General features: G+C 44.0%; 1 protein-coding gene across 3 annotated transcripts in view; it reads right to left on the minus strand.

The window, feature by feature from the left end:
* Positions 1-6,335: 6,335 nt before the first annotated feature.
* The window catches only part of GRK3 (G protein-coupled receptor kinase 3), a 184,690-nt gene continuing 166,031 nt past the window's right edge, over positions 6,336-24,994 (minus strand). For all 3 annotated transcript variants that reach the window (XM_072600102.1, XM_072600103.1, XM_072600104.1), the window contains 3 exons: positions 21,222-21,358; positions 17,188-17,301; positions 6,336-14,900 (listed from right to left, as the gene is read on the minus strand). In XM_072600102.1, the coding sequence (XP_072456203.1) occupies positions 14,739-14,900; positions 17,188-17,301; positions 21,222-21,358 (413 nt within the window). In that variant the 3' untranslated portion in view covers positions 6,336-14,738. The remainder of the gene's footprint in view (positions 14,901-17,187; positions 17,302-21,221; positions 21,359-24,994) is intronic.

Raw genomic sequence — 24,994 nt, forward strand, 5'->3', positions numbered from 1 at the left:
TAGCTCTTATATTCTTATATGCTGTTACATTCTTATATTAGATATATTATATTCTTACATATGAAATTTTATATTATCTATGTTATATTCCTACATTATATATTACATATATATTATATTCTTATATTATACACACTATATTATATTCTTATGTTACATATATAATATTCTTATATTACACATAACATATAATATTCTAATATTATATATAATATACTCTTATATTATACATTATATATATATATATTTCTTATATATCCCATTTGGCCATATGAGGCAGTACTAGAGGTTTTGTTATTCCTAACTTACAGATGAGGAAACCAAGGCAGAAGTCAAGTAACTTGCCCACACAGCCAGTAAGCATATGAGGCAGGATTTGAATCCAGGTCTCATTGACTCCAAGTCCAACACCCCATCCCTTCCACCATGCTGCTTCCCCTCTGCATGTAAGCTACCATTCGCCTTAAGCATTCCTTAAGGCAATTCCACTCAATTTGGAAACAGCCTTGCTCGGCCAGATGGACAGAGGAAGAGAGACCTTTGTAGACACTGGGGAAATCAGTCAGTCAACTAGCATTTCCTGGCACTGTACCTTAGTGCAAAAAAAAAAGGTAAAAACTTTCTTTGCCCTGTGGGAGAGCACAGCCTAACAGAGGAGACAGCATTCAAAGAACTGTGTCCAAATAATATACAGGTAAGATAAATTGGGGTAGTCTCAGAGGGAAGGAATGCACATTAAGGGGGATTGGAAAAAGCTTCTTGCAGAAGGTGAGGATTTAGCTTGACCTGAAGCCAGGATGGGGAGATGATGAGCGAGAGAATTCCAATCAGGGGAAACAGCCAGTGAAAAGCATAGAATCAGGAGCTAGCGTCCTGTGTGAGGAACAGTGGAGGCCAGAGTTGCAGGTACATGTGAAGAGCCGTAAGATGTAAGAAGACTGGAAAGGTGGGAAGGGACCAGGAGATGAGGGGCTTTAAAAGCCAAACTGAAGGGTCTCTATTTGATGACAGGGAACCATTGGAGTTTATGGAGTAGGGGTGTGTGACATGGTAATATTTAAGCTTTGGAAACAACCCTCTGCTGGCTGAATGGAAGATGGACAGAAGAGGAGAGAGCCTGGAGGCAGGCAGACCCCCAGCAGCTACAGCAATGGTCCAGATAGGAGGGGATGAGGGTCTGCCTGGGTGGGGCGTGTTCTTATCCAGTCTCTAACAGGGAATATGGTCTGTTTCATACATGCCTGAATGTGAAAGGCTGTCCACTTCTTCAAAACAGTGGGCTGGCCAAAATGGGCCAGCCTTGGGAGACTGGGTTTTCTATTTAGGTTCTTAGAGCTCAGTTATGTTTGTGTATATGGGATAAAAGTGGGCACATCAATGGATTTTAAGGGCGTATTGGGGATGGCATTGTGGTGATATCCTCAAGCCTCAGAACATTACAGGGTCTCAAATCTATGGGCACTCACAAGAGATCTGTCTAAAAATCCACAAAGGAAAAAACAAATTGACAAAAAGTCCATGTGCTGTGATGGGAAGAAATACTGGATTTGGCGTAAGTGTGTAACTGGTGTAACTGCTGTGTGACCTGGGAGGGAGAGGAAGGGGAAGGAATATGCATTTATTAAATCCTACTATGTGCCAGGCACTAGACCAAGCACATTAGAAATATCTCATTTGATCCTCACAACAACCCTTAAGAAATATGTAACATTTTTATCCCCATTTTATAGTTGAGGAAACTGAAGGAGATAGTTTAAGTGACTTGCCCAGGGTCACACAGCTACTAAGTGTCTAAGGCTGGATTTGAACAATGAACAAATTTCATGTTTCTGGACCTCAAGTTCCTGATTCGTTGGGGTTTTTTTAATCTGTAAAAAGAAATTATTCACTTAGCTCAAGAATTTTTAACCTTTTTTGGTGTTGTGAACCTCTCTGGCTGTCTAATGAAACCCAAGGACTCCTCCTCTGAATTATATTTTTAATAATAATAACTAGCATTTACAAAGCACCTTTTGCTGCTCTGTCATTTTTTCAGTCTTATCTGACTCTTTGTGACTCCATTTGGGGTTTTCTTGGCAAAGATTTTGGAATGGTTCGCCATTTTCTTCTTCAGCTCAGTTTGTAGATGAGGAAACTGAAACAAATAAGATTAAGTGACTTGCCCAGGGTCACACAGCTAGTAAGTGTCTGAGGTCAGATTTGAACTCATGAAGATGAGTATTCCTGACTCCAGACCTGGCACTCTGTGCACTATGGCACCACCTAGCTGCTCACATAGCACCTTAAGGTCTCCAACATGTTTTACAAATGCTTTAATGCTTAACTTTAAATGAGCTAACTCATTCAATCCTCACATCCACCCTAGGAAGCAGGTGCTATTAATATTCTTATTTTACAGACGAAAAAACTGAGGCAGGCAGACATCAAGTGGCTTACCTGGTGGAGATCATGCAACTAACGAGGCAGGATTTGAACTCAGGTCTTCCCTAAAACAAGTCCTCTGCTCCATCCCCTGGACCACCTCTAGCTAGCTGCCTTAGCAGTTTTTAAATATGTAAAATAAAATTCAGAGACTCTGAAACATAGTTATCAAAGTCTTTTTATTTTTTTTAAGAATTTAAGAACTTTAGGTTAAAAACCCACCATCTCCAATGTTCCTTCAACTATGAATCTGTGACTCCATCATAGATGACTCAGTCCCCAGCATCTAGTTGTCCTAAAAGTTCAGATAATCGATGCTCACATATTTCATTGCTTTATTCTGGATAACTGGCTCAATTCTCCATTTCACTTTGTATTGCCAGGACCAACAACCAAAAGCACGTATTTCCTCCTTGCAGAATCCCTGATTGGAATGTGGGTCCTCCCCCTCAACTCTAGCAGATTGTCAGGGTTTCCCAGCCAAAGTCAAGGGATTCGTGAGTTGCTGTAGTCCAACAATTTCACCTCCATTCATGTTGGATATCCTGTTGTCTGGCCTGCTCATGGCCTCCTTCTCCTCACCCAGAACAGCCCCTCCAACTCCTACTCTCTGGGAGAGTCAAGCCACTTAGATTTGGAACTCTGCCATGAGCTGAGCCATTGTGATCAGTTAGTAAAAACTCAAGGAAGCCTCTACCCCTATCTAGCTGGCCCCAGATGTGGCTTTGCATCCCACCCAGCCATCCACCTACCCCAGGCATCATGCCATCTCCCCTCCCTGCCTCAGCCCATTTCTATCTCTTGCTATGAGAACACTAGTTACCATCCTCATAGATGCTAGGAAGGACACAACAGCTCACCAATCATGGGATTCCCCAGAACAAAAGCCCTGGGCATGGTCACTACTCTCCTATGAATGTTGTTTTCCCTTATGAGAAGGCAGGGACTTCCTCACTTTTCCATTTGTATGCACAGAGGCTCACACACGTTGGACACATGGCCGGTCTTACGGAGCTCCCCGAACTTGACTAAACTGGTCTTTGGACAACAGATATTATACGGCAGCAGGACCAGCCTTAAAGGCTTCAACGGGCACTAATAACAAGAACCCCTGACATTTACAAAGCACTTCCACGTTTGAAAAATGCTCTTCACATAACATCTCGTGGGACCCTAACACAAGGCCAGGCAACAGGCACGAGAGGCATAATTGCTTCCATTTTCAGATAAGGAAACTGAGATGGAAAGACAGGAAGTGACTAAGAGAAGGTCATGGATACTGAGGCAGGATTCATACTTGGGTTTTGCTGACTCCAAGTCTCTAGTCACTATGGGATATGACTTTAGGGAGGACTTGCCAGACCTTCAGTTTCATAGGTCCAGACAGCCTTGGGTAAAGGACACTTCTTCCAGGTCTCTTATGTCTGGTCTTCCCTATTAGAATATAAGCTCCTTGAGGGTGGGGACTGTCTTTTTCTTTGTTTCCATTTGTAGTCCCCTAATGAAAAGAAATGCTAGGGAAGGTGGCCTAACCCTACCAGATCTCAAATTGTATGATAAAGCAGGAATCATCAAAACCACTTGGCACTAAGAAACAGAGGGGTAGACCAATGGAATAGGTTAGGTACTCGTGACACAGCAGTCAATGAATATAGCAATCTACTGTTTAATAAACCCAAGAACCCCAGCTTCTGGGATAAGAGTTCACAGTTTGACAAAAATTGCTAGGAAAACTGGATAAGAGTGTGGCAGAAACTAGGCATAGACCCATGCCTGACATTGTACACAAGAATAAAGTCCAAATGGATACATGATCTAGGTATAAAGAGTGATACCATAAACAAATTAGGGGAGCAAGGAATAGTGTATTTGTCAGATTTGAGAGAAATTTTTGACCAAACAAGAGACAAGAGAACATTATGATGTGCAAAAATGGATAATTTTGTATCTGTATTCCCAGCACTTAGCATAGTGTCTGGCACATAGTAAACCTTAATGATCCATCCATCCATCCATCCATCCATCCATCCATTTATCCATTTATCCATCCATCCCTCCATCCATCTATGCCTCTCTCAATCTAGCCATCCATCTATCTCTACATCTATTCATCCATCTCTCCATCTATCTATCTACCCACCTATTCTTCCATCTCTCCATTCATCTACCAAGATAAAGTATCAGAGTAGGGCTTTACAAGGTTCAAAGTGGTGCTGAGGGTAACAGAACACTTTACATGGTTGGAGATTCCGTGGTTATGGAGTCCCAAAACTGCCCTGTTCCATCCTCCCAACAGCTCTGTGAAGTAATCCTGCCTTCCAGTGAGAAATGCTAAACTCACCGAGGCAGGTGACTTCATGAGAGGCCAATCAGGGCAACAGAGATGCCTGTTGAATCCCAGCCCAACAGTCTTAGGGGGAGGTGTTGGGGGGGGGGTGGGCCGGGCCGGAGAGGGAAACACAAAAGAATGGCCACAGCTCCAAAGGAATTACTATTATAGAAGAGACCTAGAAGCAGAGATGAGAGAATCTCCTGGTGGGAGAGAGGGTCAGTTGGGGGGAGGAGGAGGAGGCTGGGACAGAAGGAGAGACTTCTGGATGTGGGGGCTGGGACTTGGGTTCCAATCCTGACTGTCATTTATAAGCTCTGCCATCTTGAGCAAGGCCTTGTTTTAGCAAATGCAAAATTAGCGAGTTTACATTCCATGAATATTCTCTTCATATTTCATTCCTCTAATTACTCCTACACTGTCTCCTTCATGACTCTGTGAGCTCCTTGAGGGCAGAAGCTGTTTTTGCCTTTCTTTGCATCTCAGTCCTTAGCACAGAGCCTGGCAAACAGTGGGCACTTACTAAATGCTTGTTCATTGCCCCCTCCCTCCTCTAGATGAAGCATATAATTCTATGACATCACCGCTAAAATTTTGGAAAGGCTGAGGTTGGTTTTGAAAAGCAGAGTGAATGCTTTCAGAAGCAGGCAGGAACCCCAGATCAAAAAGGCACAAAGACTGGCCCATTCACACAATGTTCTGCTCATGAAACTTCAGGCTTTGTGTAGTCTTGAATGCCACAGGGCTGGACAATACCCCTCCCCAGGCGCTCCTTCTGCCCCCTTCGGCCACTTCTCTACATAGGGATGCTCCTTGTTTTGTACGAGGCTCCCAGGAGTTTTGGGCAAGCATCTTTCCACGGACCTCCTTCGAGAACAGAGGCACACTCAGGGAAGGATGCCCCATCTCCTGTCTTTTGTGGAAGGCACTCCAGCACTCAATAGCAGCTCAGCCGCCATGCCACTTCTGCAATCTAATAAGCTTTAATACACTCCAGACAGTCTATGTTTGCCAGTCGTGACTTCCTTCATGCCTGGAACTCCAAGGAACAGCCAGTACTGTTGCAAATGAGAAAGAAAATGTCTACCTAGACAACCTGCTGGGGAGCTCTCATGCAAGTCTGCTCAAAGCCATTTTGTTCTAGAAAATAAAATGCCTTTTTAAATTTCCACTTTAAAACAAAAATTGTTCATGTAAAAATAATCATAATATGTGCCTTTGTGGTAGGAGGTGCAGATGGCTTAATCCTCTCTCAGAATCAGCAGCGTGGACCCAAGGGTCTAGTCTGCCTTTCACAAGTCCTGTAGGCATCTCTCAGTGCTAAGCGTCCAACCCTGGAGCCCCAAAACAGCTGCATCCTCTGAAAGGATGAAGCAAATAAAAAACTAGGTGGAATCCAAAAATATACAAAACCACAGCCATTGGCCGGTCAACCTTTCTAGCTCCCAAAACATGCTCTCCATTTCCGCCACAGCCCCTCACCATCAATATTCCAAAGGACTCACGTTCTAAGACATCTTGATCAAATCAGGAAGAATTTTTTTTTAATTGAAAGAAGAAAAAAAAAAGCTAGAGACCAAAACAGTTGTACACTGACAAGTTCTTTAATTGGGATTCTTTTTATATAAGCAATTGACCAACACAGTTTGCTCCAAAATAGCTCCCAAAGACAATAGGATTGACCAAGTGTGGCATGTCCTGAACAGTGTGACGGTTACTTTTTGGGGGGAACAGTTTCCAAGGATAAAGCGACTTAAAACGTGCACTGGTTATGTGAGATACCAAGAAATTACAAAAACAAACTTCATTTGCACAATAAATAGAAGAGCCAAAGTATAGAAGACAAACAAGGGTGTTTCCTAGGTACAATAATTCAGGTTGTTTACAAGAGTACTGGCCTTTGCGGGTTCACTCTCACACATAGAAAACAAGGTCCTTTTCTTTTTTTGTCATTTCCTTTTCTTTTTTTAAAGGATTCCATAAATGATTCTGCTATGAATGTGAATATGCTCCTATATTTTAAAATCTGTAGAGGAAAATATATAACTAAAGGATATTAGGTGGTGAGAAAGAAACTGTTATTTGAAGAAATTAACAACTTGATTACTGGTGGTTTTTTCATTTTTTTTCTGGTTTTTATTCTTTTTTAGCACACCATTCCAAAGAATCTATGAGACACTAGAAAGATTATGCATTTCAGTGATAACCCACAGTGCAACCAAAGCACATCTCTCCAATTTCATATCCCAAACTCATCTGAAATGGCCAGGGGGAATGATCCCATTCAAATTCAAGGCACATGCCATGTGTACAACCTGTGTTTAATACTTAACTCTCATATAGAAATGCTATCCCATTACAGATTTGGTCTGATCTCCTTTTACATCAATATTTTTCATTGAGACCAGGCTAACTCTAATCATGGATGGGTATTCTGGCCCAAAAAACTTAGCAGAAGCAGCAGCAATGATACAGATCCTGAAAGATCTCATATATAGAAGGTGTGGAGTCTCCACAGGTCACAGGATTCCATAAAAATTCAACAGATTCAAGAAAAAAAATCTAGATTCCATGAGGAACAATTAAGTAGGAAATTAACTGGAAATGTGCTACATTCCATCATAGTCAAATTGGAATTTGTCAGCAAGCAGAAAGTTTTTGGAGGAGGTAGATTAAAGCAGTATTTCATGGCAAACTCTTAAGTGAGACACCGAAAGACACATACATTTTACAGGCAAAAAGCTGTGTAATCTATTCCTTGGTGGGCACATGCTATGCTGCTGCAGAAAGCTGTACTCTCTTTAATACGAGCTAATTTTTTAGTTAAAAAAAGAAACTTTCTGAATTTCCATGAATGGGTAAGCTGGATATAGTTTAAAGAAATTCATTTAACTCCATTTTAAAAAAGACATTTCTCCTATGGGAAAAAAACTGATATTTCTTTAAATACCAAACTATACAGATTTTTTAAAAAAAAAAAAAGGCAGCAAGAATGATATGGAATGTTTTAGAAATTCAAGCAATGCATGGATTTAATAAATAACATAAAATGTCTTTTTTGTTGTTAAAATAGAAATCTTATCTTATACTTACAGAGCTTAGCAATCTTTACATTACCAAAAAAAAAAAAAAAAGCTGAGTCAGGGCTGATTATTCAAAAGGGAGGCGGGGTGGGGAATTCAATTTTAGCATTATTATTAAAAGTGGCCAAGGTTTTAGCCTCTCCTTGATGTACATACTGGAATGTTTTCAGCTAGGGGACTACAAACGAAACTTCAAGTCCTTTCTGCTTTGAATGCACCTTTGGAAAGGCATTCTCCCCGCAGAAGGGGACAGTGGTGAGAGGGTAAGGAGATCTTCCTCCAGCCTGTCTCAGACTCTGCAGCTGTGAGACACCTTAGGGAAAGTCACTTTTCTCACCTGTCTAATCAGACAATGAATGTAAAACCTGCGATTAAAATATCAACTCTTGGAGGAGATAGGTTGTAGGATCAAGGCCCAAGAGTGGCCTTAAAGATCATTTCATCTAATCCACCCAATTTACAGATGATAAAATGAAGGCCTCTGAAGGTACAATGAGTTTTCCAAGGTCACACAGGTAGTAATTAGTAACTGTGCCAGAAAGAGAAATGGGGATATTCTACTAAAATAAAAAAAATTATTTTTTAAAAACTGAAATTTTAAAATTGTGTGGTTGACAGTTGCTAGAGCAAATAAGAATGCTTCATTTTATTACAGATAAAAATTGTCTGTGTGTATCCCAGTGTATGTGTGTGCACATGTGCTTTAGAAAGTACTAGATTATAATCACTGAGAAATCTCCCTCGCCTACCTTGCCAATAACTGCTATTAAAAAAGATTGCAGGCTTTTGTATTTGGGATGCTATGCTAGCACATAAAAAACCACTCAAACATAGGGAAGCTGGCATATCCACCGTATTTTTTGCCCTGAAACTTTTGTCAGCTGTATTTATACAACACGGTAAAAAATCTGTAACTTAATGAATCCTTTTAAATACCTGGACTGGGCATATTTAAAACTAACACTGGAATGCTTGTGAATTCAAGCTTCTCCTTTACATATCTGACTTTAAGTAATCGGACACATCGAAAAAAGTATCTTTAAAAATGAAGCAATAATAGATGACACTATTTTCCAGGTGTGATTTCCAAATTAGCTTCATAGAGATAATAATGTCAACACTGACTTGCTCTGAACACACACTAACAACTACAAAAATTTCCCCTCTATTTTTAGGGATTCCCTGAAATACTGCGTCTTAGTCAAGAAAAAGAAAGTCAGTTTCAAAGAATTTCTGCAGTTTGTTTTTCTTGTGTGTGGGTACTCTGATGATCTGCTCCTGGACCTGACTTAATCTGAGGCATACAGCAGTAAGTAGTACAGACTACAGCTCTAAGCTCTCTCTCTCTCTCTCTCTCTCTCTCTCTCTCTCTCTCACATTCTCTCTCACATTTTCTCTCATATTCTCTCTCTCTCTCTCTCACATTCTCTCTCTCTCATTCTCTCTCTCTCACATTCTCTCTCTCACATTCTCTCTCTCACATTCTCTCTTTCTCTCTCTCACATTCTCTCCCTCTCTCTTACATTCTCTCTTTCACATTCTCTCTTTCACATTCTCTCTCTCTCACATTCTCTCTTTCACATTCTGTCTCATTCTCTCACATTCTCTCTCTCTCATTCTCTCTCTCTCACATTCTCTCTCATTCTCTCTCTCACACTCTCTCTCTCACATTCTCTCTCTCTCATTCTCTCTCTCTCACATTCTCTCTCATTCTCTCTCTCACATTCTCTCTCTCTCACATTCTCTCTCTCTCTCATTCTCTCTCTCACACTCTCTCTCTCTCACATTCTCTCTCTCTCATTCTCTCTCTCACACTCTCTCTCTCACATTCTCTCTCTCTCTCATTCTCTCTCTCTCACATTCTCTCTCTCTCTCATTCTCTCTCACACTCTCTCTCTCACGTTCTCTCTCTCTCATTCGCTCTCTCTCTCACATTCTCTCTCTCTCACATTCTCTCTCATTCTCTCTCTCACATTCTCTCTCTCTCTCACATTCTCTCTCACATTCTCTCTTTCTCTCTCACATTCTCTCTCTCATTCTTTCTCTCTCTCACATTCTCTCTCTCTCTCACATTCTCTCTCTCTCATTCTCTCTCACACTCTCTCTCTCACGTTCTCTCTCTCTCATTCGCTCTCTCTCACATTCTCTCTCTCTCACATTCTCTCTCATTCTCTCTCTCTCACATTCTCTCTCATTCTCTCTCACATTCTCTCTCTCATTCTCTCACATTCTCTCTCACATTCTCTCTCATATTCTCTCTCTCTCATATTCTCTCTCATTCTCTCTCTCTCTCACATTCTCATTCTCTCACATTCTCTCTCTCTCATCCTCTCTCTCATTCTCTCTCTCTTCTCTCTCTCTCTCTGCCTCTCTCACACACACACAGACACCCACTGAACTCACAAACTCACAGTCTAAAAGAACATTGCAACATGAACATTATCACTCACTTAGAATATACTTTACAAAAAACCAAAGGGAGAGAAAAATCCATTATTTTCAAATATTTATTTTTGTGCTTTGATGTGTAAAGGGGGTTTATTTTACTTATAAATGAAATCTCTTCCTTGCCCCCATTGCTACAAACCATGATTCCTCTCCTTACCCACACTCCTAAACTATTATAAAATAGTGGCAAAGCCTCCCTGCGAACAACTGACTTGGTCCCACATGCAAGTCTGGGACCAGGAAGAAAGGCTGTGGCTTTGTTACGGACAGCAGCACATAGAACACACAACACAGTTCCCTGAACACAACTGTGACTATACACAGCTCATCACAAACACACCTTGCACGTAATCAGTTTCTATATAGATTTATACAGTGTCTTTATGAAAAAAGCTGAACTGGGAGACTTGTGTTTTCTTTCTACCTGGCATATAAAAATGGTGACACACACTAGAAACAACCCATTACAAAGACAGGCAGGTCTGGCATAACCCGCCCTTCAGAGGGGAGGGGAACGAGTGGGAAGATACACATGCATACACACGGGGATTTTTTAGGTTGATCCAGCCCCATCAACAATTGCAGCATGGAGCTCAGTGATATGGCGGCCACATGAAGGCCACAGCAGCAGCCTCGGGTGGACACCCTTGGCCACAAGGGCTGAGACAAGGGTTACATGTCAGCATGATTTTGATAAGGAAATGTGCTTATTTGGCAATTCCAGAAAATCTCATTTTCCATGGCGCATCAGTATTTGCATCCCAACAGAATGTTACTCAAGGTGAAGGCTCAAACCCTCTGGTGGATAGTTACGCCCACAGGGGCAGTTTCCAAACCTTGTCTAAGGCACATTTGACAGAGGCCTGGTTGGGCTCTCTCCAAGTGTGGTTAGCATATCTCAAACTGAAGCTGAAGGCTGCCAACCTGACCTGAACAGGGATAAGATTATGATTTTTCACTCTATACACAATATGTCTCAGTCACGGAGAAGACATTGTCACTACCATGGAAGCTACATCTATTTTATGCAATTTCTTGTCATCTCATGGCAATGGGCCCATTCCTGCAAACTTGGCTGAGAAGCCGTCTCCGCACCAGATGTATTCTAGGACAAGAGACCCAGAGGTAGAAAGGACCTCAAGGGCCATCTAATCCAACCCCCAGATCACAGATGAGGAAACTGAGGCCCACATGGGTGAGAAGGGACCTGTCCAAGCTGACAGAGAAGGAAGCGTCAGGAATGCTGAGCCAGCATCATTCTGAAGTACTGAATAAAACGTAGCCCCAAATATTAAAGCATGAAATGAGTTAATAAATGTTTAAAATCTTAAAAAAGATATTTTTGGATCAATAAAATTTACATTAATAATAATGCAATGATAAAAAATAAAGTCCATAAATTATCATATATCAACTATGAAAAAAATCTAGATTTTTAAAGACATATTGAAATATCCTTTGAATATCAAATAAAGACGTACTTGGTAAATTTTTTAAAATGCTGCAAACATATTCCTTAAGTTTTTAGGTTATCTTCACAGACAACTATGCTAAACCATTTGAACAAAAATCAAACACAAGCTGATGAAATGAAATATAATTCAGGAACTGACTCTGCAATGAGACAAAATTTTTAAAAATTTACTGAACTTTAACCCTAAATATATGAGGGGAGGGGACAAACGTCAATGCATTTGAAAGCTTGATCACAACAATCCGTTTATGGTAGAGAGGCAAAAATGGCAAAGGAAAACGAATGCCCTGTTTAGCACCCTGGACAGCAAGGAACATCATAACAACAATTTTTCCTATTTTGATTCAGGAAATCCCCCATTCCAGATCAGGCAGCAGGATAATGAGAGTGAAGAATAGGGATAAAAAGCTCAGCCACTGACTCCCTTCCTGAGCTGGGACACGTTCTCTCATTCCCTTGGGTCTCATTCTCCTTGTGTATAAAGGCAGAGGTTGGCTTCCCATCATCTTGACAGGCTTAATATTCTACACACAAATACATCCGATTTGAACTGCTGGCTTCAATAGCGACACTGTCCAGAGCAAGGGTAGACAGGAGATTTCAGTTTCATTTGTGCTCCTCAGTTCTCTCGGCCATGTTTTTAAAACCCAAGTGTGAATTTTGGAAGTCTCTTGAAATAAGCCTTGTCCTACCAAAGTCAAAGACCTCTTTAGGTTCCTTTTAGTTCAGAATCTGAAAAATGAAGGTATGACTCTATCACTCCCTTTGAGGGTGGGGGCATGATCTCCCTGCCCCCCCAGCCAGGATGGGGAGCTTCTGCTGCTCGGTAGGTACCCTGGCCCTCTCTGGACACACTGGGACAGCAAGGCCACTGGCCCCCATGGATCACTGAGGACCAGTCATGAGAGAGCCCAGGGATGTCTCTAAGTACAAGGTCGGCACCTGTCCTGCCTCATTGCAGCAGGGTGGGGCTCAATGCCTCTCATGCCACTGTCTGTATTGCACAAAACAACCTGGGGACTGAATTATAATGAGAGGTAAGACATCTTAGCTAACTAGAGTCTACATGAAAGTATTTGGGAATAGGCCACTTTTAAAAAGTTAAGCACATCGCTTAGGATTCTGTCATCTGATGTAAACATAGTTCTTCTAATAATGTAAGGATGTTTTTAGCAAACACTAGAAATCCCTAAGATCAAGAACACAGGCATCTAAGCCAGCAGCGGAGACAGCAGCAGGAGGAGGGCGAGGAAGGGGAGGGGAGCAGGGGGAAAAGCAGGGTTACTTCTCTACAGCAGATTTACTGAAATAATTTCTTGGTGGCTCTTGAAAATCCCCTCTGGGCCTCTCCATCGTCACTGCATTAAAGGGACTCCTTTCTGCAGCTCATGCAGAACTCAAAGATAAAAAGAAATGCCTGGCACCTCTGTAGATCTTGAGGATAGATGGCAGGGAAGGCAGAGCAGAGGGTTGGCTTGTCCAAATTGTGAGCTCTTTTCCACAGGCATGGTACAAGTGCACACACAAAAGAGAAGTAACTTTCTAAACCATTCCTTGAGTCTGTTGGCACTTGGCACTTTGCAATGAAGAAAAATAGTTCTGAGAATGGATGGAGAGCTTGTTTTGTGCATGAAAAGGGAGTAGAAAGAACATCTCAGAAGAGAAGGAAATAAGTCCCAGGTAACCAGGAAGAAGATTCTTGAATTGGCCCAGCCCTGGAGCTGTGACATTACTGAGAGACTATGACAGCCTGCTGTGCTTAGGACGTAGGAATGGCATCATGTAAAGAAAGTAGACATATGCATGTGTGTACGTATGTATGTATGTATGTGTGTATGTCTTTTTTAAAACCACTTGGGACACTCCCTTTTCATAATTTGAACACCTGTTAATAAAAACTGTGTCTAATTCTCCAAAACATTCAAACAGCCATGTAACTCTTGTTCATCACATGAAGTCATCCCTCATGGTCACACATTTGGAGGGACCCATTAGAAGAGCTAGAATCACTGTGTTGGAAGATCACTCGCTTTTTAAATGCAGAAAAATGCAACTGTCAAAAGGATAGGCAAAGAACTACTTCGGAGAATACGTACCAAAGACCCCCTCCCCCGTGGCTCCACCTCAGCATGGCCACTGGAGTGTAACGGGTACAAAGGTTTTTTAAACGTGCAATTTGCCCTGAATTTGAAAGAAATGCCTTCAAATTCATTGTCAACCATCCCAAAGATCCATTCCAAAACTGCACCAATTGCTAACTGACACAACAAAATTCTAGACTCTGCTCCTCTAATCTCCCCTTCCTCAATGGTTATGGCAGGATCCCCAAGTCCCAAAGACGACAGTGGCAGCTAGTATGTGTGAGTACAACAGACAAGGAGATGGATCCAAGTCTGAGCTTTTCACAAGAACCTACAGCTTGAAGCCCAGGACAAAAAGAAAACAGTATCTGAAAGCGTCAGAGAATCACACGGTTGGTCATTTGTCGCCAGGAGCACGGAGCAAAGACAGATCATACCAGCAGGGACGGATCCACTAAGGCAACATTAAAGGTAATCTACCATTCCACACTGCAGGTCCCAAGTTCCTTCTGAGAAGATCCGGAGATAGGCTGGATACTGGACGTCAAAATTTAAGGGCTAAGTAGTAACCACTTCAAGTTCTAGGTTCAGTATAGGCCAAAAAAAAGTGTGTAGCAAAGAAAACAAAATCTTCCTTTCTTCAGTAGTTTAAAAGTATGGGAGATTCCCCACACCGCCAGGGTGCAGTGACAGGAGAGCGAGAAGCTGCCACCACGTGCGAACGCTTTGTTCCCGTCAGTGAGAACTCCTCTGCTTCCTTCTCTGGTTCTCGTGGCTACGGTCCACGCCTGCCAACGAGCCTGTGCCCCAGCTCTGCGCCCTCTTCTTCCACATGGCGCCCTGAGTTGGAGTGGGGACCCAGTACCTTGTGGCGCTCAGTCTCTCATAAGTGTCCCTTCACGTTAAAGGCCATTGCTGTTCCTGTGGCTGAGCGGAGGCTTCGAAAGCTCCACAGCAGGGGGTCGAGGTTTGTTCAGGAACTTTGGAGCCCTTCGTAACAACCTCTGAGCCTCTGTAAAGGTTTCTACCAATTCTTTTTTCCATTGCACATACTCAGGGTCACTCTAAATGAGAAAGAAAATACAGAAATGGTGACACATTTACCCACTTCATTAAGAGAGTTCTTAAAAATCACTGACACATTGCGAATGCTGGAACCTGAGAAACGGAATGACCACCTAAGGCTTGTCCCTTTAGAGCCCAAGGGAAGACTCCGTCCTAGACTCACAGGAGCCTTCAGAGGGCTTTCAGCAAAGTCTACAAAACAACGTGGTGTCCTCCTCTATGATGCTCAGTGGAAGTAGCCATAAGGGCTATTTTAATAACTCCCCAAATTGCTGCAACCACAAAGCGTACTGCACAGTAACCAAGCTTCTGGGAATGAGTACATCTCAAGACTGGGTTAGGATGGTAAGCAAAAGCTGCTGAGCCCATACCAGACTTTCGAGCTGGGGCAGATCTGCCAGGGCCTTCCGCACACACAACTTCCAAGAATCCAACATCACAATCTCAGTCCCAGGAAACAAAAGATGAGCTTGGGTTTCTTGGATTTGAACTCTTGTTCGGTCACTTACTCCTTGTGAGATTTTGGGCACTTACCCTTTCTGGCCTCTGCTCTTCCCCTTTAAAATGAGAGGGTTGGCCAAGTTTTACAAAACAAGTTCTTTTATGAAGGGGATTTGTTCTGTGACATTTGGATTCGATCAAAGGGCCGCACTTGAGGCCCCAGAGGGCCACATGGGAGCCTAGTCTAGACTACACGACCATCATGTGGATGGCCAGCCCCCGGACTGTGTACTTAGGACAGGTACTGAAAATCTGGTGCAGAAATGCACAGGCTAGCCTCATCTGGGATGTTGATCTGCAGGGACCCCACACTGCCCAGGCACAAAGAGTCATCGTTTTAAACATCACTTTCTCATAGTGAGGTTGTGAGGTCCTTGGAGCACTGACATTCCCAAAGAATCTAAGTTGTAGGTGACTCACAAGCCAGCTGCCACACTTCTCACAATGACCACGTGGAAGGAGCAGGTGAGGCTAATGAGAAAATAAAACAGACAGAAGAAGCGAGTGGGCCAAGTAAGGAGTGAGAGTACAAGGGAACAGCTCACAGTCTGTGACGCAAGCTGGGATGCACTGAGGCCCAGACCCGTGTGGGGCACCAGGCACAACAGTGAGCTGCCATGGACCAGAGTCATATGGGAGAAGAAGGTTGCAGGGGCAGGCTGCGATCTATGCGAACAGGAAGAACCACCACACTGACGAGACCATGGATTCTTGGAGGGAATGACATCATATCGTTAAGACCATTTTTTCCTAGCTAGAGCACAGAATGTCTCCCAGTGGCAAGACAATGATGGTGGCTCCTTAAAGGTTATGCCTACAAAGGACAAGCAAGGGGTCATACCACCTTGCTGGAAAACCATGGAGTCAGAGCCAAGTGACGGCCCGTGTGTCTGAGGACTGGCCCAGCCAAGGGAGAAGGGATCGTCAGCCTGCTGAACACAAGGTGATCAGCTTTTCATCTGCAGCAACACCAAAGGTTCCTTCCTTAGAGATGCAGAACTGGCTCATTTGGTCCGCACTGGGAGCTCCTTGGAAATAGCGACTGTCTTTCTTTCTATCTCCAATACTTAACACGTAGGAAGGACCTAACAACTGCTTGTGCACTAACTTGTGTCCACATCAGTGAAATTGCAGGTTCTTGAAATCCTGAAATTCCATGATCCCTTCTCTCCTTCTCCCCCAGCAATGCTCCTGAGGAGCTGAGAGACAGTGAGGAAGGAGGACAAGAGCTCTGTCACCATAATTTCCAGGGAAAAGGAAAGCATGAGCTTTTTGAGAATCCACAAAGTACTCTGTGAATTAAAAATGCATGTGGCCTCTGAGCAGTTGGAATTTCTATAGTGTGCTAAGGTTTGCCAAGCATTTTGTAGACTTTATCTCGCTCAAGTTATACAACAACACTGAGGAGGAGATGTTATTATCATCCCATTTTACAGATAAGGAAACAGAGGCTCAGAACAGTGACGGGACTTGCCCAGAGAGTCAATGTCCAAAGCTGGATTTGAACTCAGGTCCAGCGTTTTCTCCACCATACCACAGAATGAGGCCTCAGGAGGTCTGAGGGGCAGGGGCACATGAGAATGATCTCACCTCCTCCTGGGATCATTTTCTACTAAGTGCTTTGTTTTGGGGCCAGTTTCTTTCAAAGTCAGGCTCTAGCACACTCTGCAAGTATTGGAACACAAAGCAGCGAGAACAAGAACACTGTACAAACACCAGGAGATCATTACACAGTTTATCTTCTATGGATGCTCTAGATTGCGCTAAACGTTTGTCACGACTCACCTCACACTGTAAGACCAATTGCTTTCCTCCTTTTATCCTCAGCAAAATGCATTTTTTGTCTTTAATCTGAGTTTCTTCCACTGACACAATCTGTTCCATTGTCACCAGGTTTTGCTATAAAAAAAAGGTAACTTTAAAATTTCAAACTGTTAAAGTTAAACCTCAAAATGGATCCTGAAAATCTAGCTGGCTTTGAAAAAAAAAGTAAAAGAAAATCACAAACTTTTGGCCTTTTTTTCGTGCTAAAGGTGAACAAAATAGCTACAAAGAAATACAAGCAAGAGGTCAAAAATTGTTTTAAATACTGCAGGAAAAAAAGGCATTCTGGGCAAAAGAGCCAAGTTGTTCCCTCCATGAAGTCTACACCTATTTTGGACCATTCGCAGTCCCTCCCCAGCCCCATTTGAGCTCTCTTACGAATGGATGCTATCAGCCTATGTGCAGGGACCCTCCCAGAGCTGCAGCTGAGGCCCTGATTGCCCCAAAGGAGCGCAAGTGACTTTAACAAAGCTCATCAATGAGGTTCTAGTAGAGGAAGAGGCAGCCTGGGAGGGAGAATACAGAGATGCAGAGAAAACAAAAGGATGAAGGCATGTGCAGAGATGACGCCCTCAGAGACTCTCACACGCTGGACTATAGCATTGTTCATTGGACCAAATGCTATACTTCACATTACCTTACCAGTTTATGTTTTTTGGAATAAATACTCCAGGAGTCCTAAACGAAAAACAACACCATCATAAGCTACTCAGTGCCTTTAGAAAAGCAAGGCCCTGTAATAAGAATTCCGTGTTTTGGGAGTCATTGGATGCTTCTAATCTCCCTGCTCTGAAATCCACTTGGGGCCCCAGATGCTTCAAAGGGCCTGAATCCGGCCGATCTCCTGGGATACCAAAGGCCGGGAGAGCATGACTAGTCTAAGCCACACAAGGTAGTGGGGGCAGAGAACTGAGGCTCAAACACTACCTCTGCTCCAGGCAATCTGTGAGAACTCAGACAAGTCACTCCACAGCGATGAGTCTCAGTTTCCTCTGCTACCAAACCAGGAGCTCTGGAGCAGAGGGCCTTGAAATCCTACCTCTTCTATCTCAGTCCATCCTCAGCAGCACAAATCTTCCCATGGCACCCTCTCCTCAAATTCCAGTGGCTGTCTGTCACCCTGTCTGGCAACGAGAGACCTGTACAGCCTGGCCCCTCCCTGCCACCATCTTCCAGGCTTCTGATGCTGCACCTCAGTCACAGACGATGCTCTATCTCGCACCCTGGAGACTGTGCACTGGAAGTCCCCATGCTTGGACAGGTTCCACCTCCTGGAGGAGACCTTTCCGGGCCACTCCTCCCCCCAACTACCTGTCCATGTCTTCCCTCAGAGATGACTACCTCAAACTCATAAGCGAGGGGTCATCCTTGACCCCTCAGTCCATTTCCCATGGCCAATCTGTCGACGCTAACTCTATACAATGCCCCTTATCTCTTGACGCTGCCACCACCCTGGTGCAGGCCCTCATCGCCAATGGATGTGGGTAGCTTCAGTGGCTGCTGGCTGATCTTCTTGCCTCCATCTCTCCCCACTCCAGTCTAGCCTCCACTCAGCTGTCAAACGGATCTTCTGATCAGACCATGCCCCTCCATATTCACTAAACTTCAGTGGCTCCCCATCACCTCCAGCATCAAATGTCAAATCTGACCTGGCCCCTTCTTGTGCCTCACTCACCCCCACATACTCTGCAGTCCAGGAGACACTCACCACCTTGACGCTCATCTCCTGATTGGAAGGTCCTCCCTCCTCCTCTCTGCCTCCTTGGCTTCCCTGGTTCCCTGAGAGCCCCAGCTTAAAGCCCCCCCTCTCCTCCAAGAAGCCTTTCCCAATCCTCTTTGTTGCATTTTTGTTTTTTTGGAGATAGGGGGATTGATGACTTTTGTTTGGATCTCTAGCATTTAGCATGGTGCCTGGAACATAGTAGGTACCTAATAAAAGCCTGACTCCTTATCTTGACTCTCTCTTTTTGCAGAAAAGAAGCCCAAGGCCCAAAGGCTCTAGCCAAGTTTGCTTCTAGAAGCATTTACTCGTAGGGATCTACAGGAACAGTTACTGGAGCTCTTTTTTTAGGGAAACTGAATCCTTGCAGTCACTCAGGTTTGCAGTCTTTCAGCCACCAAAGCCCATCCATCATACCCTCTATCCACTCAGCGGGCCATCTGAATCAGGCTGGACAACTCACTCTCTCATCTTCCTTCTCCTTACTTCCAGTCTTTCCCTTCTCCAAATCATCTTCTACCCTGCTACTAAAGTCCCCTCCCCAACTCAAAAACTCTGTCTGGTTCCCCAGTGGGTCCAGGAGAGAATGCCAATGTCTCTGCATGGCACTGAAACTGCTTCTTCCATTGTCATCAGTTTATTCCTGCTGATTCACGTCCCATTTCTCCCCTTTAATCTCTCTCTGTACCTGCCAACCTGACGTCCTGGCAATGCCCCAAACCCACACTTTCTCACAACCTCTTGGAATCTGGAAGTTCCTCTGGTCTTCATTCAGGGCCCCTGCCCTTCCCAGTGTGGGAAGCAGAGTCACCCTCCTGAAATACACCTGGGTTGATTTGCTCATCTCTGGACAGAAGCTACGGGCACAGGTGCTCTGCGGGGGAGGGGACTTTTCATGCTTTCCTTCTGCGTGCCCAGCATCTAGCACAGTGCATTTGTATGGAGCAGGCATTCAACACATGCTTGAGGAGCTGAATTAAGTTAGAGCCTGGGGATAAATCTAGAACTATTGTGCAAATGTGAATTATTACTGGTATTATTATTCTTATTATTAAAAAGAAAATTCCAATTCAGATGAGTGTGGCTCAGCGGCCAGAGAGCAGGGCCCCACCCCAACAAGTCCCAGGTCTGAGTCCTCTCTCTGCTGGGCTGACCCACACCCCTACCCCCTCTCTAGGCTCCAGGAGATTACAGAGAAAGGACACACTTGACTTGGTGGAGGAAGCTTCCCCACTGGAGAGGTCCCTCTAGCCAAGAATCACAGGCTTGTCCCTAGATTCCAGGTGTTTTGAAAAGTCCCTCAGGGGACACAAAAGTTAAGGACAAATGCAAATATTTATAATAGCCTACGTTCTAGAGTCAAGAAAGCCAAATTATTCCTCATTGCTTACAGATTTTAGATTTGAAATATTCCAAATCTAAGAGAAAGATCCCGGCTTAGGGAAGACCCTATAAGACAGGGTGTAAGCTCCCTCAAGAGCAGTCAAAGCATTCATTGTAAAGTTCCTGCACCTGACCAGCCCCTGAGGGTCAGTGGCACCTGATTACCATGCACAATTTAGCTGCTGAAATAATGTACAAAGAGAAGTCTTGGTGCTGAACAGGAGCCTGAGCCACCTGAGTTGTCACTTGTAGAATTGTGGAACACAGAGCTGTCATTAAGTTCCAATCAATTCCCAAGGGTAGTTATTCATTAAATGGGAACCTCACAGCCTAGAAGCCATTAACTGCTAAAAATACACACCTTACTCCCATTAAGTCACTAATGGTGGAGTGATTTAATTGGACCACAAAAGACATATGACAGTACGAAATAACAATCACTCAAAATAAAAGGCTGACATCTGAATCAGGACTTAGGCTAGGCAGTGAAAAATTATGTATTCATTGGTGCAAGAAAAACATTTCCTGAAGGCCCCCAGCGGGCCCTTCTGGCTCTCCCTAGGATGGCCTGGGTCCTTGGAGAAAGCAGCAGTGTCTTCTTCCATCTCTTCTGATTACACTTCCTGTTTAATATAGGTCTTTGGTATACAGCAGGTGCTCAATAAATGCTGACTTACTGAAAAGTACATTTTAGTTATTTTATTTCTATGTAGTTGGGCATTAAACCTTCCTGTTCACACACACTTTGGTGTGCACTTCCATTTAGGTCCCCACGTAGCCTTCCAGAGCACACAGAATCCTGAAGTATACTCCATCAAGATGTGCATTGGGGTTCACAACTATTCATTGTGATCTTAGAAAAACAAGGGCTCATGCTTTCATTTGGACTTACCCGTGATTCTCCCTCCCCCCTCCACTCAAGTCTGTTTGGAAAGAGGTAAAAATAACGACGTTGCCACTGCGTCAAAAATGGATTTCCCAGTTTCAACATGTATCCATGTAAAGTACAGTCTTTCCCTAAAGCATAATCTGTGAAGACATAAGATAAGCAAATCAGAGAAGCTCTGGGAGAAAAAAGCTTGTAAGATGTTATTTACAAAGAAAGAAGTCTTATAGCTTTTTTTAGGAAATTTAAATGAAACTGAAATTACAACAGCTCAGGGGTTACATACCAAGCAATCGAAAAGAATTTATCAAACACCTGCTGTGTCTCAGTTATTATAAGCATATGCTGTTGCTGTCCAGTCATTTTTCAGTTGTGTCTGACTCTCTGTGATCCCATTTGGGCTTTTCTTGACTGGAGTGGCTTGTTATTTCCTTCTCCAGCTCATTTGACAGATGAGGAAACTGAGGCAAACAGGGTTAAGTGGTTAGCCCAGGGTCACCCAGCTAGGAAGTGTCTGGTGCTGGATTTGTACTCAGGAAGAGGAGTCTTCTTGATCCCAGGCCTGGCACTTTATCCACTGAGCCACCTAGCTGCCCATAAGCATATGCAAAATATGTATGTGTTGCCAAGTTATTAAAAATGGCTCATAATCCTGACAAAATTTCAAAGGAATCCAGAAAAAAAAACTTTACTGAGAATTCAAAAACAAAATTTATTTCTCCTTCATTCTCAACTAAACTGCTTGAGAAAGTCATTCCCCACTAGCTGCTTCTCCTTTCCATTCACTCTCTTCTTGACTTCCATCATCCCCTGAGCCTGCGTTCCTCTGCAAAGTTCCCCCAAACTCTTCATTCCACATCCAACAGCCTTCCCTCAATCCTCACCTCTCCTGACCTGGCTGCCACCTTTGTCACTGCTCCATCACCACCTCCTCCTCCTGGATACTTCGCTCCTTCTGAGTTTGGGGACCCTGCTCCCCTCTCTCTACCCACTTTTCTCAGGCTCTTCTGCTGTGCTCACTCATCATGGGTAGACCCAAGGCTCTCCTTTGGGCAGCATTCTTTCTTTCCCTTTATACTCTCATGTGATCACCTCCATCATGATGACAACAAACCTATTCTGTCCAGCTGCTCCAGTCTGATATCACTAATGGCCTCCTGAACTTTTCAAAATCAAAGTCCCACTGGCATCTCAGACTCAACATGCTCCAAACAAGGCCCTCATCTTTCCCTTCAGACCCATTCCTCTCCTCCTTCCCTGGGACAACTTTAGGTAGTGCTGTCCTTCTGCCAAAAGTGGACTCCCTGACCAACAGTTCCAGCAGCACCCGAAACATGCATTAAGTTGCTGAATCTCGTCATTTTCATCTCTTGTCTATTTCTCCTTTTTCTTCCACACATAGCCCTCATTACTCTCACCAAGTCCCCTGTCTCCCTGCCCCAAACTTCCTCCCTCTTCAGTCCATCTTCCCCAAAGTTTCCTAAAGATCAGATCTGACTGTGACTCCCCCTTACCCTAGGACCAAATATAGCCCCTTCTCTTTGCTACTAAAAGCTCTTCACAAGGTGGCCCAAGATATCTGCCCAGCCTCAATGGACATTCCTCCTCTCCACCCACTGTGTGGTCCAGCCATCACCTCCCTCCTCACACAAAATAGCCAGGTGTTGCTCCATCTCCTATGCCCTTGCTTCTGTGCTGGCCAAGGCCCATTTCTGGAATGCTGCTCAAGGACATGTCCACCTCCCAGAGTCCAGAGGTTCTTTCAAAGCTCAGCTTGCGCATCACCTTCGGCAGAAGGTTTCCTAGTCCACTCACTTGTTAGTGCCTTCCCCTCTCAGCCACCTTGTATCTTGTATAAGGTGTCCGTCCCATTTGAACATAAGCTCTTTGCAGGCAGGGTCTCTTTGTGTAATGTGGAATCTGGACTGGATAAAGAGCTAGTCTGGGTTCAAGTCTCACTTCTGACATATCTTGGCTGTGTGACCCTGGGTAAGTCACATGTCATCCTACAGTGTTCTACCATAGAAGTTTCAAACGCTGCCTGTGAGCCCTCCCTAGTGAGGCCTGATATCACTGCTAAATAGCAAACAATACAGGTAATGGGACTGTGTGGTCTTTAAGTCAATAGGCCATCACTCCAAGGACCCCAACTGCTATGGGCATCTCTGTAAGATCATATATGACAGGGAAGAGGCAAATTAAGATGCCCAATTCCTGCCTTGGCAAAAGACGCTTTCTCCCCTAGGAGCTTCATAGGTCTAGCCCCCAGCATGAGGCACATAGTGGGTGCTTAAAGGCCATTGGATTTGGTGATTGATTGAAAATAAGAAACGATTTCCCAAATACTATCATACATCACCAAAAGAAAGAAAAAACCTCTTCAAAGGTAAGTAATCACTTGCAGTCCTGTTCCTAATCCTATAACACTCATAGAGCGGCCACACACAGTCTTGGCACTATTTCTCTGTTTGGTGAGCCCAAGGAGAAAACATAAGACTTCTGGGTAAAGAAGTCTCATGGGACTTGCTTTTGGTCAGAGAGCCATTAGGAAGTGTTCTATCCAGCATTCCGATCACATAGCAAATGGATCTTTTCTCACTGTATCTCCTGAGATGACTTCCCTTTGCCAGCCCCCACAACTCCAGGGCCGCCGTGCAAGAACACAGAAACTTTAACTTCCCTAATCTGCCCCACCACAAAGGCTAAACAAAGGTACTGGGACTTAATAAAATATTTAAGCATCTTACATCTGAATCAGGTGGCCCCTGGGAAAACTGAGTTCAAATTTAGCCCCAGACAATAGCTGGGGGACTTGGGCAAATTATGTCACCTCTGCTTGCCTCAGTCTGCTCAGTTATAAAAAGGGGACAATAACAGTACTTACCTGAGGTTCACATGCGGTAACAGTTATAAGTGCTTGCATGGTACACATAACAGGTACTCAACAAACACTGGTCAAAACCTTTTCAATTCTATAAATTTGGCATCAGGTGGTTCACAGATAGTGGAAGAACAGGGCTTCTTAAACTTTTCCAGTCATGCCCCCCTCTCCCATGCAGGCAGGGTCTGCTCTGCTCTGAGGCTGTGTGTTCAGAACCAAGGCTAGGGTGAAACTGTGGGATGCAGCGTGGGCAAGCGCTGCCAGAAACAACGGGGATTCGTTACACGCCTGATTTTGATTTAATTTTTGGTCACCGCATGTTCAGAAATCTTTTACTATTGCCAAATATTCTGTGACCCTGTATGGGGTCATGACCCACAGTTTAAGAAGCACTGCATAGAGTCTGAGATGAAAGCACCCTTAAGAATCACCAAAGGAAGGCAAAAAGGCCCTGTTGGACGTACCATGCAGAAGGGGGTTCAGAGATGGAAGAGAGACATAGGCCACTCATGGAAGATGTGGTTAGAAGGGGAAGGGTCCTGAGCTGCGTGCCAGCCATCAGGGAGGGGATGTATTCAAGATGTGACTGCCGCCTAAGGTACAGAGCGGGGTATGGGGAGCTGTGGGAGATAGGATGGGCAGATGGTGATGAAGCCAATTTGAGCGTAGGAGGAGGCTCTGATGGTCAGCTAAGGGATCTAGAGTTTACTGGGGAAAAAATAGGAGCTACAAAAAGGTTTCTGAACCAAGAAGTGGACTGGCTGAAGCTGCACATTGAAAATATGCTCCAGGAGCTTGGGGAGGACTAGAGGAAGTGCTAGGCATCAGGATATTCGTAAAAAAGGTCTGAGAGCTAGGGGATGGGAGCTCAAGATATTTCAGCAAAAGCTGCGCTAAT

This window comes from Notamacropus eugenii, chromosome 4 (assembly GCF_028372415.1).
Source record: "Notamacropus eugenii isolate mMacEug1 chromosome 4, mMacEug1.pri_v2, whole genome shotgun sequence".
Lineage (NCBI taxonomy): Eukaryota > Metazoa > Chordata > Mammalia > Diprotodontia > Macropodidae > Notamacropus > Notamacropus eugenii.